Raw genomic sequence first — 21,194 nt, 5'->3', positions numbered from 1 at the left:
AACTCGCCACAGAATTAGAGCTACAAGATCTCACGTTGCCGCTTTAAGTGTTACTCGGCGACGAAGCAAGAAGTTAAGACACTTTACCTACGAAGGAAGGGATGAGACGATTGAGAATCCAACAAAACGTTACAAGATTGCATTCTATTACTTGTATTATCTTTTAAACGTAGTCACCAAATTTTTTGGACGAGAGATTCACTCGACTGAAGTCTCATTGGAATAATTTTGATTTTCTGTACGACATCGGCAAGCTGAATAATATGCCTCCTGATAGCCTGGACAAAAAGTGCAGAAACCTCGCAAGCGGTTTTGCAAGCCAACGAGCCACGTGAAGTTGACGCGCTAGACTTGAGGGAACAACTTAAAAGTGCTTTCAGTGTCGGTGAAAACCGGAGTAGGTCTGACAGAGACTTAGGATTTATAGGACATAATTTTTGCCTCAATGCTAACAACGATGTAAGAATTCTCCTAAGACTCCCGATGACAGTTGCGGGTGGTGAGAGAAGTTTCGCAAAACTAAAACGGATAAAAACGTTTCTCATAACCACGATGGGACAGACTCACTTAAGCCATCTTGCAACGATATCTATTGAGCACGAGGTTGCAGACCACTTAAATTGCGCTAATCGAGTGAAAGAGTTTGCGCAAACCGAAGCCAGGCAGGTACGATTTGTATAGCCTTTTTTTCTTGCTTTTTAAAGTTGAGTTGCTTAGTTCTTTACCGGGTTGTTTTTTATTTTGTTCGATGCAACATAAATTGTTCAAAGCAAATTAACATGTAAATTTTAAATTGTGCTGTAATTTTACTTTGTTTTCCGCAGCATACATTATTATCGATAGACAAACGTAAAAAGATGTTCATTTACGGTAACCGTAAATGCCAACGGTTTATTAAAATTATTTTTAAGAGCTAGCTTTGTTTAAATCATATGGCGAACTTTTCAAATCAAGATTCCACACACACAAAAAAAGAGATAGATTTTCACATTACACAAACTTTTTGTTTGTGTGTAAAACCAGTTTCTCCTCGAGTTAGCGACAGACACGCTACTAGTACATTAGTTAGCCCGGCCGCCGCTGTACGGTGCTGGAGTAGCCGCTGCATGGAAGCGGTAGGCGCCGGAGGTTAAGTCGCGCCAGTAGGCGGTCACCAGTCAGAGGCGATGGTGCTGTGGCGGCGGTTCGTCATCGTACTCGGCAGCAGGGCCGCGGCGAGGCAGTGAGTACTTAAACATCCGCGCTCACACGCTCTTTCTGCGTGCGTCCCGTCCTAAGCAAATTATTCTGATCTGGAAGTGAACCGGCCTTTGGACTTGTTTTATATCTAAATGGTACTTTTCCGGATACGGAGCCTTTATCGAAACTTTATCTAAGTAGTCCCATCTACAGCCCTTTGACGTCCGTAGTAGGAATTGTGAAACACTTGTGTATAGGCGCCAGGTCGCTGCCATCCGCGGTGGCGTAGCTTTTATTTTAGCAGTCAACATCTCTCTCTGTAGGCTCCCGTAATTCACAGCACGTACGACATTTCTTCTTCTTGCAGAACTGATAAGATTATTTTGTGCCGAGTGCTGATAAAATTCTGCTTATTTAAGTCACATTCATTGACGTAATTTCAGCTGCCTTTCTGTCTTCATGAGGTACATTCCACTTACTGCTCAAGCAGGAAAGCTTTACGGAGAAAAACAGTTTTGAATTAATATTTCTTGCGGCGCAGGATATTTCCGTAGTCTGTCCACGAGAAGCTTGTCATTTGTAACATCATATTGTACCTGTTTATGCTTCGCTGCAGACATTCAGTAGTGCGGTGGTAAGGGATATTTGCAAGGCCAGTATCTAACAGGAAAGTGGATTGGAAGGAATGATATGCAGTTCCTGATCATTCGACTTCAAGATTTTGTCCTATGTTAAATTCAGACTTTTGGAGAATTGGTAGATACGTACCGGAAATGGCACTCTCTGCTTTTCATATTCTCCTGCCGCTCTGATCCTCCAAAAAAGCCTATACTCAGCACGCCGTCATCTGTACTAGTATCAGTCGTACTCAAGATAAAACGCTTCTAGCACTTGGAGAACGGAAGACGTTAATGAAAACAAACTTTTCAAGGAGGAACATGAATTTATCCATCGGAGTCGCGCGTTATGCCACAAGACTCAAGTGATTTTCTTTTTTTCTGTTGTCCCTCCTTAAAAAAAAACTTAGCTACACGAATCATAGGACCTCAGGCTCTCCACCCTCGCAGTTTGTAGCCGTGACGCATAAAGATGATGCAAAAATTCCTGTGTACAAATGAAATCTTACACCTTACTTGTGAGCGAAAGAGATACTTTCTGCAACAGTATTAGCTGAATCATTCGCAGGTGGCGGCAACACAACAAACACCCAACAGTAGTAAGGCCTCCGTAGGGCGAACGCCTAATGCAGAGGTGTGTGTGTGCTGGACTCTTGCTGTGTAGCAACCAGAGGCCAACAAAACTAAATACTCCGTAAAATACGTCCTCTTATCGTCAACCTATAAAAAACTGGATCTACACTCTTACAGTAGCAACACGATCGATGCATTTGTTCCATCATTTTATGAAGGCATATGAATTTATTTAGAGATTTTATAGGAAATTATTCACTCCCTGGATCGCAAAAAATGTAAAACATTGAATTTGGTGAGTAGTTTCGGTTCTTCACACGGCCATCCTCAGATCTGTAAGAAAAAGCAGAAACAGAAAAATATTGTAGGTAAATTGTCTTATACCGGTGTGACAAGTGATAGGGTAGCGATATGTATACAGGGTGGGCCATCTCAAGTTTCGGATGAGATTATCTCGAAAACTATAGATTGGGTAAGAAAAGTTGGTAAGCTCACAGGGGACACCAAAAGATACTACACGTGACCTCCAGCCCCCGCCCCCTTGGGTGGGGCAGGGTGCAACTTTTTAATCTTAAATGGAAAACCCCATTTTTATTGCAGATTCGGATTCTCCAGAAAAAGTAATCAAATTGTCTGAAACATTTTTAAACCATTGGCAGATGGCGCTGAAATCCAGAAAAAAGTAAAATTGGGGAAGAACTCTGATTTATTTGGAATTATCCGAGAAAGACGCATCAAAGCGATAAAAAAATGTGTGCAAATTCTTTTGTTACGCCAAATTAAGCTATTTTTGTACAAAATGTGCTGTATCCTACTTTCAGCGTTATCCAGGAACGTAGAATGATGTTACCATCCCGTGGTATGGCAACACACGCTCTTCGAATGCGTTGCTCCATATCGTTTCGGGTTGTGGGCTGTCTTTCATAAACAATATACACTCCTGGAAATGGAAAAAAGAACACATTGACACCGGCGTGTCAGACCCACCATACTTGCTCCGGACACTGCGAGAGGGCTGTACAAGCAATGATCACACGCACGGCACAGCGGACACACCAGGAACCGCGGTGTTGGCCGTCGAATGGCGCTAGCTGCGCAGCATTTGTGCACCGCCGCCGTCAGTGTCAGCCAGTTTGCCGTGGCATACGGAGCTCCATCGCAGTCTTTAACACTGGTAGCATGCCACGACAGCGTGGACGTGAACCGTATGTGCAGTTGACGGACTTTGAACGAGGGCGTATAGTGGGCATGCGGGAGGCCGGGTGGACGTACCGCCGAATTGCTCAACACGTGGGGCGTGGGGTCTCCACAGTACATCGATGTTGTCGCCAGTGGTCGGCGGAAGGTGCACGGGCCCGTCGACCTGGGACCGGACCGCAGCGACGCACGGATGCACGCCAAGACCGTAGGATCCTACGCAGTGCCGTAGGGGACCGCACCGCCACTTGCCAGCAAATTAGGGACACTGTTGCTCCTGGGGTATCGGCGAGGACCATTCGCAACCGTCTCCATGAAGCTGGGCTACGGTTCCGCACACCTCCACTCACGCCCCAACATCGTGCAGCCCGCCTCCAGTGGTGTCGCGACAGGCGTGAATGGAGGGACGAATGGAGACGTGTCGTCTTCAGCGATGAGAGTCGCTTCTGCCTTGGTGCCAATGATGGTCGTATGCGTGTTTGGCGCCGTGCAGGTGAGCGCCACAATCAGGACTGCATACGACCGAGGCACACAGGGCATACACCCGGCCTCATGGTGTGGGGAGCGATCTCCTACACTGGCCGTACACCACTGGTGATCGTTGAGGGGACACTGAATAGTGCACGGTACATCCAAACCGTCATCGAACCCATCGTTCTACCATTCCTAGACCGGCAAGGGAACTTGCTGTTCCAACAGGACAATGCACGTCCGCATGTATCCCGTGCCACCCAACGTGCTCTAGAAGGTGTAAGTCAACTACCCTGGCCAGCAAGATCTCCGGATCTGTCCCCCATTGAGCATGTTTGGGACTGGATGAAGCGTCGTCTCACGCGGTCTGCACGTCCAGCACGAACGCTGGTCCAACTGAGGCGCCAGGTGGAAATGGCATGGCAAGCCGTTCCACAGGACTACATCCAGCATCTCTACGATCGTCTCCATGGGAGAATAGCAGGCTGCATTGCTGCGAAAGGTGGATATACACTGTACTAGTGCCGACATTGTGCATGCTCTGTTGCCTGTGTCTATGTGCCTGTGGTTCTGTCAGTGTGATCATGTGATGTATCTGACCCCAGGAATGTGTCAATAAAGTTTCCCCTTCCTGGGACAATGAATTCACGGTGTTCTTATTTCAATTTCCAGGAGTGTATCTTAAATAACCCCACAAGAAAAAAATGAGGAGATATTAGGTCTGGTGAACGTGGAGGCCACTGAGTTGGTCCACCGCGTCCTATCCACCGACCAGGGTACCGTAAATTTAAAACGTTCCGCACATTTTTATCATAACGGGGAGCTGCTCCGTCCTTTTGGAACGACACTCGTTCAATAGTTTCTAAATCAACATCTTCCATTAGCTCCAACAAATCATCGCGGAGAAGTTGTAAAAAAGATTCCCCAGTAACTTTTCGGTCAAAAAATAGTCTTATCAAGTAACCGTTTAAAATTCCACACCAGACCGTTAACGACCATTTGTGTTGACTGCCAACGGGTCTGTGCCAGTGTGAATTGAAGGGGACCAATACTGACAATCATGACGATTTAATTCGTCATTGTTTTTTAACGTGGCCTCATCGGTGAACATAACGTATCTAAAAAAAATCATTTCACCTCATATTTCCAAGGCCTATTGGCAGAAATGCACGCGTGTTTGCTTATCTTGCGGCGTTATTGCCTGTCAGCGTGATATGATAAGCATGATATTTATGTACCTTCAAAATCCTCAAATCAGTTGATTTTGGTATTCCAGTTTCTCTGAATCGCACTACTCATTTCGGGATCCAGTTGAACACAGACGAGAACGGTAGGGCTACGAGCGTCATTTTCATTGTATTCGCAATGACGAGGTTGACGTTGCATGTATCCATTTCAAGCCCGTTGAGTGCAATTTCGAAAAATGTTTTCGCTTGGATGTCGACTGTTTAGGAAACGATCCGTATACCTAAAATTATCATCTCAACAATCTCTGTAGGATGATAGTGAGCCATGTTTCGCTAAAGAATAGTTTACTTTCGTCATTTGTTCACGGTTCACAATTTGAAAGTCACGTCTGCTCGCACTGCACCGACCTTTATACTGAGCCACAGTTCACAGTGTGGCCACGGTGGCGTCACAGTCGGGTGACTGATGCAATTGTGAAGAGTTCTCTAACGAGATTTTAATACCATTCCGCCTCCCTCCATCATAAACTGTGGCGGGTAGGATACATTTTGTAAAAAAAAAAAAAAAAAAAAAAAAAAAAAAAAAAAAAAAAAAAAAAAAGAATGCTTAATTCGGAGTAATGGATGAACTGGTGCACATTTTGTATCGATTCGATGTGTCCTCCTCGGATGATTCTAAATAAATCGGAGTTCTTCCCCAATTTTAATTTTTCTCGATTTCAGCGCCATCTACCAATGGTTTACAAAAATATTTCAGACAAAACTTGATTACTCTTTATAGAAAATCCGAATCTGCACTAAAAATGGGGTTTCCCATTTAAGATTTAAAAGTTGCACCCTGCCCCACCCAAGGGGGTGGGGGCTGGAGGTCACGTGTAGTATCATTTGATGTCCCCATTTGAGCTTACAAACTTGTCTTACCCACTATTTTTACCCGATATATAGTTTCGAGATAATCTCATCCGAAACTTCAGATGGACCGCCCTGTATATACAGGTGGCGGTAGTGTCGCCTAAACAAGGTATAAAACGGCAGTGCATTGGCGAGGCTGTCATTTGTGATCAGCTGATTCATGTGAAGTTTTCCGACGTAGTTAAGGGCGCACGATGGGAAAGACTTTGAACGCGGAATGACGGTCGGAGCTAGACACGTGGGCCATTCCATTTCTGATATCGTTAGGGAATTCAATATTCAGAGATTGGCAGTGTCCATAGGACGTCAACAAATACCAAATTTAGTGCATTACCTCTCACCACAAACAACGCAGTGGACATCGGCCACCACTTAACGGCTGATAGCGGCAGCTTTTGCGTGGAGGTGTCAGTGCTAAGAGACAAGCAACACTGCGTGGAATAACCGCAGAAACCATTGTGGGACGTAGGACGAACGTATCCTATAGGACGGTGAGGCGAAATTTGGCATTAATGGGGAACGGCAGCAGAAGACTGGCGTGAATACCTCTGGTATCAGCACATCGCCTGCAGCGCCTCTCCCGGGCTCGTGACCACATCGGTCGGACTCTAAAGGACTTTAAAACCGTGGCCTGGCCAGATGAGTCCCTATTTCAGTTGGTAAGAGTTGATGGCAGGGTTAGTGTGGCGCAAATCCCATGAAGCCATGGACCCAAGCTGCTAACAAGTCACTGTGCAAGCTGGTGGTGGCTCTACAGGGTGTTACAAAAAGGTACGGCCAAACTTTCAGGAAACATTCCTCACACACAAAGAAAGACCCCCCAGGGGATCCACAACTCTTTTGTGGATACGTGCGTAGTGAGCACAGGACCCCGAGCTAATGTGGCCTTCCTTCCTTTCCGGGCTGCATACCTTCCCTTTCCGCATCCTTCCCCATCCCCCATCTTCACCCCCCCCCACCCTCACCTCTGGCTCTTTCCTTCCCTTTCTCCCCTTATGGGAGTATGGTTTGTGCCTACGTCTGGAGACGGACGCTTGTAAATGTACCGCATTCTTTGCCTTCCTTGCTTGTATGTCTTCATCCTTCCTTTGTCCTTCTCTTTTCCTTACCTCTTCTCTTTACCCTTTTCTCCGCTGTGGCGTTTGAGACCTCTCTTCTTGTAGTGACGTAACAAGACTGTTACGCCACACGGTAGTAGCCGATTGAAAGGCACGCATACACACACGCCGACGGGCGTCAAGTCTGGAACAGGATAACTATTGAATGGTAGCAAGAAAAGTACGTAGCTGCTTTATACTTAACTTTACTGTCTGGGACTTGTGATACATCTCTCTTGACTATACAAATGCGACTCGTAAGATACATGCACTGTTACAATTGGCACCTTGCTAGGTCGTAGCCATGGACTTAGCAGAAGGCTATTCTAACTGTCTCTCGGCAAATGAGAGGAAGGCTTCGTCCGTATTGTCGCTAGCAATGTCGTCGTACAACTGGGCGAGTGCTTGTTCGTATATCGAGACCTGCCTTGTGGTGGCGCTAGGTCTGCGATCACACAGTGGCGACACGCGGGTCCGACATGTACTAAATGGACCGCGGCCGATTTAACCTACCACCTAGCAAGTGTGGTGTCTGGCGGTGACACCACATTCCTCCCCCGCAAATCGGCGAACGGTCGTGAGATAAGGCTTCCGCCCGCCGTGGGGAGGACCCCATGTTGACGTATGCGATGAGGTGGGGAGCCTAACAACAGGCGAGGCTGTCCCACCCGCACCCGGCCATTCGGTCCGAGGGGAGCTAGGAAACGCCTAAAAACCTAGTCCAGGGTGCACGTCAACATGCGGTGTATGCGCCCGTAAAGAAACAGGAGGGGCCGAAGGGTCGACCTCCATTGCGTCGGGGCAGCCGACGCGCGATGACGTCATGTGGTCCGGAGCGGGCGGGAGTTCCATGGCGGAGGACAGCTGGTCACGGGAAGCGATCGGCGGCGCGTGACCCTGGGAGGCGCTTGGCGGCTGCAGCGAAGCGTCGAATGCGGGCGGCGCCGGCCGGAGTACCGGCGGCTGCGGCGGCGGCGGCGGCGGCGGCTGCTGCGGCGGCGCGTCGCCATGGGGCAAATTGGAAGGCATCGTCGGTAACACCTGGGGATGAGGCGAGCCAATAGATGGGTCCCCAGGGCGCTGACTGGACGGCACCGTCGCTGAAAGCAGACGGGGAGCGGCAGAACCCGTGCGACGACAGAGGCGCAGCTGATTGAGATGCCGACGCACCTCACCAGAGGCCCCCAAAACCAAATACATCGCGCGGCCGAGGCAGCGAAGAATGCGCCCTGCGAGCCAACGCCGTGAACCTCGATAGTTGCGATAAAATACAACGTCGCCTGGAGCAAAAGCAGGAGTCTGCCGCTGCACAAGAACCTGATGCGGCGGATGCAGCAAAGACATCAAGGTGCGATGAGGACGACCATGGAGCAACTCAGCCGGCGAGCGACCATCTCGGGGCTGAGAGCGATACGAGGACAAAAAGAGCAACAATGCGTCCTCCCGAGAATGCGACTCTTTCAATTTCAACATCTGTGACTTGAAAGTCCGGACCAATCGTTCAGCGGCACCGTTTGACTGAAGCGAAAACGGCGCGGATGTCAGATGTTGAATACCATTGGCCTGGCAGAATGACTGAAATTCTGTGGACATGAATTGTGGGCCATTGTCGGAAACAATAGTCTGCGGAAGACCTTCAATGCAAAAGATAGCAGACAACACTTGGATGGTGGCGGAGGACGTCGTGGAAGACATCCGGACAACAAAAGGAAAATTACTGAAGGCGTCGACCAGAACCAACCATCGAGCATTCCAGAATGGACCAGCAAAATCAATGTGAAAGCGTTGCCAAGGGGAAGTGGCTTTTGGCCATGCAAAGACTTTCCACGGCGGTGCGGATTGTTGTTTGGCACACGCCATGCAAGAACAACACATATTCGTAATCGCAGCATCGATTCCGAACCAAGTACAGTGCTGACGAGCAAGTTGTTTCGTTCGCACTATACCCCAATGTCCTTGGTGAAGAAGCCGTAAAACAGAGGAGTGTAACGAACGTGGGACCACGACTCTGGACTGATCATTATCAGAACGCAACAACAAAACACCACGTCGAACAAAAAGTCTCTCCTTGTGAGCAAAAAATCTGCGAACCAACGGATCCTCGATCCGAGACTTTGACAAAGGCCATTGCGTGGCAATAAAACGCAAAACAGTAGCAAAGACAGGGTCAGCAGCTGTGGCCGTAGCTACACGACGAAAATCAATCGGAAACGATTCGACCACTTCATCGGTTTCCGAATCAATGAACATGCAAGCAAGTTCGGAAGAATCGAATGCTTTATCCTCAGCAACAGGCAAACGGGACAACGCATCGGCGTTTCCGTGCTTAGCAGTGGACCGATACAAGATATCGTAGCGGTACTGCGAGAGAAAAATAGACCAGCGAATGAATTTCTGCGCTGTACGTGGAGGTACAGGCTTGTTCGGATGAAAAAGCGATGTCAAAGGTTTGTGGTCTGTGATGATGGTAAAATGACGACCAGACAAGAAACCATGGAACTTAAGAACACCAAACACGAAAGCCAAAGCTTCTTTCTCTATCTGTGAGTAATTTCTTTGCGCAGATGAGAGCAATTTTGACGCAAAGGCAATAGGGCGATCAAGCGAGCCAACTTTGTGCGCAAGCACAGCACCGATCCCGAAATCCGATGCATCGACCATCAACAAAAGGGGTTTCTGGGGATCGAAAGGCGTGAGGCAAGTAGTAGAAAGCAACGTCGATTTCAACTGGCGAAAGGCGCGTACGCATTCCGTCGTCCAGAGAAACGGAACACCTGTACGGCGCAAGCGATTGAGCGGAGCTGAAAGGGAAGAGGCATTGCGCACATTCACTGACACCTTGTGATGCCATATCCTTTAACGGTCGTGCGACCGCATCACGCAATGCGTGGGGAACATTGCGCGCTCTGAAAAATTTCGGTTGCGCGTTTACTTTCAGTTCCAATGGTGCTGCATAGTTTTTAGCACAACTTAAGCCCGGTGCAAAAATGTCTGCAAATTCGTCACATAAGCGAGAAACACTGTCTGAAGGCACAGTTTGATTCACTGATAGGACCTGATTTACAATAGACATGTTAAACAATTGAAATAAATCTAAGCCAAACAAGTTCACTGCAGTAGAAGAACGAAGAACGTAAAACGACACAAGTTTTGTTTGTCCCTTGTATGTTGCAAGAAGGCTGCACTGTCCTAACACAGGAATTTTCTGTCCTGAATATGTGGTGAGCTTAACATTTGCGGCACGCAACGGAGGTTTGCCCAGTTGTTTGTATGTGTCGTGATTGAGCAATGAAACTGCAGCTCCGGTATCGAGCTGGAATGGTATCACTTTGCCTTCAAAGTCTAAGTCCACAAAAAGTTTATTGTCCTGCTGACGACAAGAGCGACTGTTTTGGGCAAGTTGAACAGACACTGGTACAGGATCACTTGCTAATTGACGTGATTTCCGGCGACGTCGATGCACAGTTTTTGTGGGACTAACACAGTCACTGTTAGAGAAAGTGTCACTGGACGAAGTGGAATTAACGACATGAGTGTCCATGGGCGAAGGTCCACGATCCTGAGTGTTCGTGGTTCGATTCCGGCACGAAGCAAAGGGCCTGGAATGGTTGTGATTGTCTGATCTGAGCTTTTTCTGGCAAACACTTCGAACATGTCCTTTCCTATTGCAGAAAAAGCAAATAGCTTGGCGTGACGGGCAATGTTCACGCGAATGTCTAGTAGCACACCGCGGGCATGATTTCACTGCATTTGTGGGCTGGCGCGGCACACCTGGTTTAGAGCGCGGCGGCAGCTTCGTTTGTGTGCGCGATGGCAGTTGACCGGGCTGCGCAGCTCGCCCGGCGGGCCGGTTAATGTTACACACTGCTGGCGAAGTTTCAGAAGATTCCTGAGCACAGTCAAGTGTGTCTTGTCTATCTAATATGTCTATCACTTGTTGAAGGGAGGGATTAACTAGTTTCAAAATTTGCTCCCGTATGCGAACATCAGAAACATTCTGTGCAATTGCATCACGTACCATTGTATCTGAATAAGAAAGGCCACAGTCACAGTCAAAGGCACAGTCCCTAGTAAGTCCTTGCAATGTTGCTACCCACTCCCTATTAGTTTGACCGGCCGTACGTTTTGTACGAAAAAACGTATACCGTTTTGCAACCACATTAACTGTTTCTTTGAAATAGGCATCTAAAGCAGACAAAATTTCCTCGTAGGACAGAGTTGCTACGTCGCGTCGGGGAAACAATTTCACTATCACACGGTAGGTGGACACACCGACACAAGAAAGCAAAAACGGCTGCCGCTCATTACCTTGAATTCTGTAGGCGTCGAGGTGAAACGCAAACTGGTGGGACCATTTCCGCCAAGTCTCGTAGGTTTCATTAAAACTGCGAAACGGTGGTGCAACGGCAGGTTGTGGCTGCGGTACCGGTGAAGCGGCGGCGGCCGCATCGGTTTGAATGGCACGTTGACCCTGGACGAGCTGTCCAAGGGCATCCAATAACGCCTGCGTCTGCTGATTCTGCAAGCGATAAAATTCGGACAGTACATCTGGAGATTGTGGCGAAGCCATGACACAAATAAATCAGAGCAAAGCAAGGAGAAGAATACTTCACTCGTCGCCAATCTGTAGTGACGTAACAAGACTGTTACGCCACACGGTAGTAGCCGATTGAAAGGCACGCGTACACACACGCCGACGGGCGTCAAGTCTGGAACAGGATAACTATTGAATGGTAGCAAGAAAAGTACATAGCTGCTTTATACTTAACTTTACTGTCTGGGACTTGTGATACATCTCTCTTGACTATACAAATGCGACTCGTAAGATACATGCACTGTTACAATTGGCACCTTGCTAGGTCGTAGCCATGGACTTAGCAGAAGGCTATTCTAACTGTCTCTCGGCAAATGAGAGGAAGGCTTCGTCCGTATTGTCGCTAGCAATGTCGTCGTACAACTGGGCGAGTGCTTGTTCGTATATCGAGACCTGCCTTGTGGTGGCGCTAGGTCTGCGATCACACAGTGGCGACACGCGGGTCCGACATGTACTAAATGGACCGCGGCCGATTTAAGCTACCACCTAGCAAGTGTGGTGTCTGGCGGTGACACCACACTTCTTTCCTTTCCCTTTCTCTTTCTTCCTCCCTGTGCGTGTCTGAAGGCCGACCCAAGCACTTCCATGCGTAGCCGGTGACGGGGTAACGCGTAATTCCCCGCCCCGGGTAGACAGGTAGGACACGTACGTACCCCTGGTAACGGCCAGGCCCAGGGAGGGGTGATTACCCGAGCTGATACTTTCCGAAAGTGCCGATTGGTCCCTCCGTCCGTTTGTCGGGAGGTGTGACCTGAGGTGTGAACAATCACCTAAGGCGGGAGTGCCCTCAGAGAGGGCCCCCACAAGGGAGGAGCGCGCCATCAGAGACGCCGGTAATCATGGGGATTCTTCCGCAATGGTTTCCTCACTTTCCACTATGTCTGCTCACAAACGTAAGTTCACTGAGTCTCAGCCACAGACAGTTCTTCCATCGTTGCCACAGTTCCTTGTTGTTTCTCGGTCTGACGAAGGTCACGACTTCTCCACGGTCAACACTTTCATTATTCAGAAAGATGTCGACGCAGTTGCGGGTCCTGTAAAGTCTTGTTCCAGATTACGGAATGGCACCCTGTTGTTAGAAACAGTCAGTGCCCTCCAGGCACAAAAATTGCTGCCTACCTCACTACTACACACCTTCCCTGTCCGGGTGGAACCGCACCGTACTTTAAATTCCTCACGTGGAGTCGTTTATACACTCTCCCTCGATGGATTGTCTGACGAAGAAATTCAGCACTACCTGTCTGACCAGGGCGTAACGGCTGTTCATAGGGTTATGAAAAGGGTTGACACGAACATCATTCCAACCCGCACTGTCTTCTTGACATTTGACAAAGTTCAACTCCCATCGAAAATCAAAGCAGGCTATGAGATAATTTCCGTTCGCCCTTACGTCCCAAACTCTAAGCGTTGCTATCGGTGTCAGCGGTTCAATCACACCAGCCAGTCCTGTTCCAATCCGGCCAAATGTGTTACGTGTGGCAAGGATGCCCATGAGGGTGCTTGTCCACCTCCATCCCCTCGCTGCATCAACTGTATGGGTGACCACGCTGCTTCCTCTCGAGATTGTCCTATTTTTAAGGACGAAAAGCTCATCCAGGAAATTAGAGTAAAGGAAAAGGTGTCGACCTTTGCTGCTCGAAAATTATTCGCCAGTCGACAGCACACCATGCCTCAGAAAGGAAAATACAGCACTGTCCTTGCTTCTCCTCGGCCAACAAAGGAGGCGGCCACGCAGACTTGCGACCTCACCTTTAGTGCCACGGTCGTCAGATCGGCCAGCGCAAAGATCGCCCGTTCAACCTCACCACTTTCGCCTGCCCACTCTCTGGCTCACCCTTCGTCGAGTTCTGCTAAATCTCGAGCCCAAAAGTCAGACACCAAGACTTCGAAAAAAGAGCATACTCATGAAGAGTTTTTACGTACCGCAACTTCCCAACCATCGGTTCCTCCTTCATCTAAACATCATACTTCCAAGAAGGCTACAAAGAAACCCAGTTCCTCTCCTTCTCCGCCAAGGCGTGTCCCATCTACAGCACCACCTGGCGGAAATCGCCCTCGGCCGTCTTCTGCGTCGCCGAGGCGCACTGCTGGTGGCCGATCAACCGGCCGATCGCTGGTGGCAGGAGCTGCTCCTGACCAACCTATGGATCAGGATCTTCTGCCTTCGGCTGAATGCCATTCCATGCTTTCGGTCGCAAGCTCAGAGCAGTCGTTGAGTTGACAGCGACCTTGGTCACATTCCTCCATTTTCTGTTCACCCTATGTCCATTATCCACTGGAATATCGGGATGAATTGCCGATCCTCTTACGATCCTACTCGCCGGTCTTCAGGAAACAAAGCTGCGTCCCCATGACCGCTTTGTTCTCCCTCATTTTCAGTCTGTCCGATATGATCTCCCCTCTGTTGAAGGCACTCCAGCACATGGAGGACTCATGATTCTTCTCCATGAAACTCTCCATTATCACCCAATCCATTTAAACACTTCCTTCCAAGCTGTCGCCGTCCGTCTTTCCCTTTCCGGATACACGTTCTCTCTTTGTACTGTATACATTCCATCGTCCACACCAATGGCACGAGCTGATCTCCTTCATCTTCTTGGTCAGCTTCCACCCCCATATTTGCTGGTTGGGGACTTCAATGCCCACCACCCGCTTTGGGGATCTCCACATCCTTGTCCACGTGGCTCACTATTGCTAGACGTCTTCCACCAAGCAGATCTAGTTTGCTTCAACACGGGAGTCCCTACATTTTTGTCTGCCTCCACGACAAATTTATCTCATTTGGACCTTGCGGTCGGTACTGTTCCGCTAGCTCGGCGCTTCGAATGGTTCGCCCTTGATGATACACACTCGAGTGACCACTTTCCATGTGTCCTTAGACTGCAGCCTCAACTGCCCTACATGCGCCCGCGACGCTGGAAGTTTGCCCAAGCCGATTGGACACTTTTTTCGTCTCTAGCGACATTCGATGACCGTCACTTTCCCAGCGTCGACGATGAGGCCACACATATTACCGACGTTATTCTTACAGCTGCGGAACATTCAATACCACGCACCTCCGAATTGCCCCGGCGCCCCCCAGTTCCTTGGTGGAACGAGGCATGCCGTGATGCAATACGTGAGTGGCGACGTGCTCTCCGCGTTTTCCGCCACCATCCTACTTCGGCCAACTGTATCCGCTACAAGCAGTTCCGTGCGCGATGCCGTCGTGTCATCCGCGATAGCAAGAAGGCAAGCTGGAAATTCCTTATTAGCTCATTTAACACCTTCACTCCCTCCTCGGAAGTTTGGAGTCAGCTTCGACGGTTCTCAGGCGCGCCTAGTTTCTCCCCGGTCTCTGGGCTCACCGTCGCGCATGACACATTAGTGGACCCCGTCGCAATTTCTAACTCGTTGGGTCAGCACTTTGCTGAGATTTCGAGATCTTCAAATTACCCGCCAGCGTTTCTCCCGAAGAAACGTGCAGCGGAAGTGCGACCTCTTGCTTTCTCCTGTCAAAATCGCGAAAGCTACAATACTGTTTTCTCCATGCGGGAACTCCAACATGCACTCTCTTCTTCTCGCTCCTCCGCCCCAGGACCGGATGGTATCCTCGTCCAAATGTTGCTGCATTTATCAACCCATAGTCTGCGTTACCTCCTTCGCCTTTATAATCGAATTTGGACCGACAGTACTTTTCCCAAACGATGGCGGGAAGCTATCGTCGTTCCTGTTCCGAAACCTGGAAAGGACAAACATCTCCCCTCTAGCTATCGCCCCATTTCTCTCACGAGTAGTGTCTGTAAGGTTTTGGAGCGTATGGTGAATTACCGTTTAGCGTGGTGGCTGGAATCCCGCAGTCTTTTAACACCTGCCCAATGCGGATTCCGAAAGCATCGTTCTGCAGTTGACCATCTTGTTGCTCTCTCCACTTATATCATGAACAATTTTCTCCGGAAACGCCAAACAGTAGCAATATTTTTTGATCTGGAGAGAGCATACGATACCTGTTGGAGGACAGGCATCCTCCGCACACTGTTCTCTTGGGGCTTTCGAGGTCGGCTGCCCCTTTTTCTTCGCGAATTTATGGCAGAGCGCACATTTAGGGTGCGGGTGAACACTACTCTCTCCCGTACTTTCTCCCAAGAAAACGGGGTACCCCAGGGCTCCGTGCTGAGTGTTGTACTGCTTGCCATTGCCATCAATCCAATTATGGATTGTCTCCTTCCTGATGTCTCGGGCTCCCTCTTTTTGGACGATTTTGCGATCTACTACAGGTCTCAACGGACCAGCCTTCTTGAACGACGTCTTCAAGGATGTCTCGATCGCCTCCACTCTTGGAGCATCGAAACCGGCTTCCGTTTTTCTCCCAGTAAGACCGTTTGTGTTAATTTTTGGCGACGTAAGGAGTTTCTTCCGCCCTCCTTACATCTAGGTCCTGTCAACCTTCCGTTTTCCGACGTCGCTAAATTCTTGGGTCTTATGTTTGACAGAAAACTCTGCTGGTCCTCCCACGTTTCCTATCTTTCGGCTCGCTGTCTGCAATCCCTTAACACCCTCCGTGTCCTGAATGGTACCTCCTGGGGAGCGGACCGAGTGGTCCTTCTCCGCCTCTATCGCGCCTTAGTGCGCTCGAAATTGGACTATGGAAGCATAGTCTACTCCTCTGCTCGGCCGTCTATTCTTCGGCGTCTCGACTCTATCCACCACCGTGGATTACGTTTAGTGTCTGGAGCTTTTTACACCAGCCCTGTGGAAAGCCTTTATGCTGAGACTGCTGAACCTCCGCTGTCCAATCGGCGAGCAGTCCTTCTGAGTCGTTATGCTAGCCATCTGTCTTCCATGCCTGCTAATCCAGCCCATGACATTTTTTTCGACGCCTCCTTTGATGTAGGGTATGCAGGCCGCCCCTCCTCCCTACTACCACCGGGAGTCCGCTTCCGTCAACTGCTCCATTCTCTTTCCTTCCGCTTTCCTAAAACCTTCTTGACAACTTGGGGTACAGCACCGCCTTGGCTCCGTCCCCGGGTCTGCCTGCTCCGTGACTTTTGTCGATTTCCCAAGGATGGTACCCCTCCACTTGTTTATCGTCGGGCATTTGCTGCTCTATGTGCACAAATGACGGACGCCACATTTATTTACACCGACGGCTCGAAAACATCGTTAGGTGTAGGGAGTGCCTATATTGTTGGCGACACCCCAAATCACTTTCGGCTTCCCGACCAGTGTTCGGTTTATACTGCGGAGCTTTACGCTGTTCTCCAGGCTGTCCACTACATCCGCCGCCATCAGCGGATACAGTACGTAATCTGCTCAGATTCTCTCAGCTCTCTCCTCAGTCTCCAAGCTCTTTATCCTGTGCACCCTCTGGTCCACCGGATTCAGGACTGTCTGCGCTTGCTCCACGTGGGGGGCGTCTCCGTGGCGTTCCTCTGGCTCCCGGGACACGTTGGTATTTGTGGAAATGAGGCGGCCGATATTGCAGCCAAGGCTGCAGTCTCTCTTCCTCGGCCAGCTATTCAATCGATTCCCTTCGCCGATCTACGGAGCGTTCTATGTCGACGTGTTGTTCATTTATGTCACACGCGTTGGTCGACACTTACCCATAATAAATTGCGGGACGTGAAAGCTCTTCCTTGTGCTTGGACCTCTTCCTCCCGAACGCGTCGTCGGGAGGAGGTAATTTTAACTAGACTCCGGATAGGGCACTGTCTTTTTAGCCATCGACATCTTTCAAGTGGCGATCCTCCCCCACTCTGTCCCCACTGCTCTCAGCTGTGGACGGTAAGACACCTTTTAATTGAGTGCCCCTATTTTAATCCGTTACGCTCCCGTCTACAGCTATCGCCTGATTTATCGTCGATTTTAGCAGATGACACGCGCTCAGCCGACCGCGTTCTCAAGTTTATTAGTGCCAGTGAAATGACGTCAGTCATTTGAAGCTTTTTTTGGGGACAACCAACCCCTTTCTGTAGTGGATTTTTAAGCCTTCCTTCTGCTTTTAGTTTCTCCAATTTTATGACTTTCGTTCCCATTGCTGCTGGTTTTCAATTTCGGTTTTTTACTGTTTCCTAAGTCACGGACCGGGCGCTAATGACCATAAAAGTTTTGCGCCCTAAAACCAAAACAAAACAAAAAAAAAAAAAACACAAAGAAAGAAAATGTTATGTGGACATGTTCCCGGAAACGCTTACTTTCCATGTTAGAGCTCATTTCATTACTTCTCTTCAAATAACATTAATCATGGAATGGAAACACACAGCAATATAATGTACCAGCGTGACTTCAAACACTGTTACAGGAAATGTTCAAAATGTCCTCCGTTAACGAGGATACATGCATCCACCCTCCGTCGCATGGAATCCCTGATTCGCTGATGCAGCCCTGGAGAATGACGTATTGTATCACAGCCGTCCACAATACGAGCACGAAGAGTCTCTACATTTGGTACCGGGTTTGCGTAGACAAGAGCTTTCAAACGCCCCCATAAATGCAAGTCAAGAGAGTTGAGGTCAGGAGAGCGTGGAGGCCATGGAATTGGTCCGCCTCTACCAATCCATCGGTCACCGAATCTGTTGTTGAGAAGCGTACGAACACTTCGACTGAAATGTGCAGGAGCTCCATCGTGCATGAACCACATGTTGTGTCGTACTTGTAAAGGCACATGTTCTAGCAGCACAGGTAGAGTGTCCCGTATGAAATCATGATAACGTGCTCCATTGAGCGTAGGTGGAAGAACATGGGGCCCAATGAAGACACCACCAACAATGCCTGCCCAAACGTCCACAGAAAATCTGTGTTGATGACGTGATTGCAAAATTGCGTGCGGATTCTCGTCAGCCCACACATGTTGATTGTGAAAATTTAGAATTTGATCACGTTGGAATGAAGCCTCATCCGTAAAGAGAACATTTGGATTGAAATGAGGATTGACACATTGTTGGATGAACCAGTGGTGGCCAATCAGCTGCTGATAGTGCCTGCACACGCTGTACATGGTACGGAAACAACTGGTTCTCCCGTAGCACTCTCCATACAGTGATGTGGTCAACGTTACCTTGTACAGCAGCAACTTCTCTGACGCTGACATTAGGGTTATCGTCAACTGCACGAAGAATTGCCTCGTCCATTGCAAGTGTCCTCGTCGTTGTAGGTCTTCCCCAGTCGCGAGTCATAGGCTGGAATGTTCCGTGCTCCCTAAGACGCCGATGAATTGCTTCGAACGTTTTCCTGTCGGGACACCTTCGTTCTGGAAATCTGTCTCGATACAAACGTACCACGCCACGGCTGTTGCCCCGTGCTAATTCATACATCAAATGGGCATCTGTCAACTCCGCATTTGTAAACACTGCACTGCCTGCAAAACCACGTTCGTGATAAACACTAACCTGTTGATGCTACGTACTGATGTGCTTGATGCTAGTACTGTAGAGCAATGAGTCGCATGTCAACACAAACACCGAAGTCAACATTACCTTCCTTCAATTGGGCCAACTGGCGGTGAATCGAGGAAGTACAGTACATAATGACGAAACTAAAATGAGCTCTAACATGGAAATTAAGCGTTTCCGGACACATGTCCACATAACATCTTTTCTTTATTTGTGTGTGAGGAATGTTTCCTGAAAGTTTGGCCGTACCTTTTTGTAACACCCTGTATAATCGTGTGGACTGTATGTATATGGAATAAACTGAGTCATTTGGTCCGACGGAGTCGATCACCGGCGGGAAATGGTTATGTTCGGTTACTTGGAGCACATTTGCAGCCATTCATGAACGTAATGTTCCCAAAAAACGGTGCAATTGTTATGAATGACAATGCGCCATGTCCCCGGACCACAGCAGTCTGCAATTGGTTTGAAGAACCTTCTGGACAATTAGAGCGAATGATTTGGCCGTCCGGATCACTCGGAATGAGTCCCAACGACCGTGTATGGGACATAATCGAGAGGTTAGTTTGGACACAAAACCCTGCACCGGCAACACTTTCGCAGTTATGGGCGGCTACAGACGCAGCATGGCTCCGTATTTCTACAGGGGACTCCCAACGACTTTCCTCGCCACGTCGAGCTGCTGCACTACGCTGGACAGGAGGTGCGACACGACGTTAGAGGCATCCCCTGACTTTTGTCACCTCAGCGTAAAATTCTTCTAGAATACACACATTTGTAGGTATAGTAACTCACAAAAAGACATACCAATAATGGTAAAGGCATAGTGTAAATGTATAGAGGAAGGCTAGACAGCGTCGAGTGAGTATTTCTACACCACCTAAAGGAAAATCAGCTATCAGATGGACGTGGACAATAATTTTACGGCATTAAAAAATAGGTAAATAATAAACGTAAAATGCATACGATTCCCATGTGAGAGAGAACTCTAATGAAGCGCTGGCTATACTAGCGAGAGAAGATTGATTCTAAACCAGCAGGACTAAGATGCAAACAGTTTCATTACAAATAATGGAATAAATCGGCATAAACAAAGTTGTGATAAACCGATTAATTTCGTTGATTGTAATTAAATTGTTTGCTTCTTTTAACCCTCTAGACTTAAAATCACTTTCTCTTTGGTAAATCCAGCACTTTTTGGGGTTCTCTCGTCTGAGAATGGTGTTTATTTACGTTTGTCACTTCCCTATTTTTGTAACGCCGTAAAATTATGGTGCACGTCCACGTAGCTGCTTTACCTTTCTTACGTCGTACCAATACATGCAGGCGATGTTGTCTAGCTTTACTGTGTACATTTCACTACGCCTTTACACTTCCTAGAAATGTGTATATTCTTGAAGACTATCAGTATTCCTGAAGTAGTTTTGTTTTTCCGCGTTCTTTCAGATCTGAGGATGGCTGAGCGAAAAAACGGAAACTAGTTATCAAACTTAATGTTGTATATTGTTTGCAATCCAGATAACTAAAGTTTTGTATAAATCTTTTAATTTTTTTGAAATTGCGTAAGATCGCTGTTCTGTTTGGTGATAATGTCTGGTATTACTAATATACGAAATATTCATCTATACAGTTTCTTCGAATTGGGGTGCCCAGCCTATATATACACTCCTGGAAATTGAAATAAGAACACCGTGAATTCATTGTCCCAGGAAGGGGAAACTTTATTGACACATTCCTGGGGTCAGATACATCACATGATCACACTGACAGAACCACAGGCACATAGACACAGGCAACAGAGCATGCACAATGTCGGCACTAGTACAGTGTATATCCACCTTTCGCAGCAATGCAGGCTGCTATTCTCCCATGGAGACGATCGTAGAGATGCTGGATGTAGTCCTGTGGAACGGCTTGCCATGCCATTTCCACCTGGCGCCTCAGTTGGACCACCGTTCGTGCTGGACGTGCAGACCGCGTAAGACGACGCTTCATCC

The 21,194-nt window shown here is 48.4% G+C and overlaps 1 protein-coding gene across 1 annotated transcript in view; it reads left to right on the top strand.

Annotated features, from left to right (window-relative positions):
• Nucleotides 1–1,152: 1,152 nt before the first annotated feature.
• The window catches only part of LOC124802936 (medium-chain acyl-CoA ligase ACSF2, mitochondrial-like), a 208,895-nt gene continuing 188,853 nt past the window's right edge, over nt 1,153–21,194 (top strand). The window contains exon 1 of the mRNA XM_047264021.1: nt 1,153–1,222. Within this exon, the coding sequence (XP_047119977.1) occupies nt 1,167–1,222 (56 nt within the window). The 5' untranslated portion in view covers nt 1,153–1,166. The remainder of the gene's footprint in view (nt 1,223–21,194) is intronic.

The sequence above is a fragment of the Schistocerca piceifrons genome, chromosome 6, assembly GCF_021461385.2.
Source record: "Schistocerca piceifrons isolate TAMUIC-IGC-003096 chromosome 6, iqSchPice1.1, whole genome shotgun sequence".
Classification (NCBI taxonomy): domain Eukaryota; kingdom Metazoa; phylum Arthropoda; class Insecta; order Orthoptera; family Acrididae; genus Schistocerca; species Schistocerca piceifrons.
Note: the sequence above shows the minus strand (reverse complement) of the source record. Positions and strands in the feature narration are given on the sequence as shown.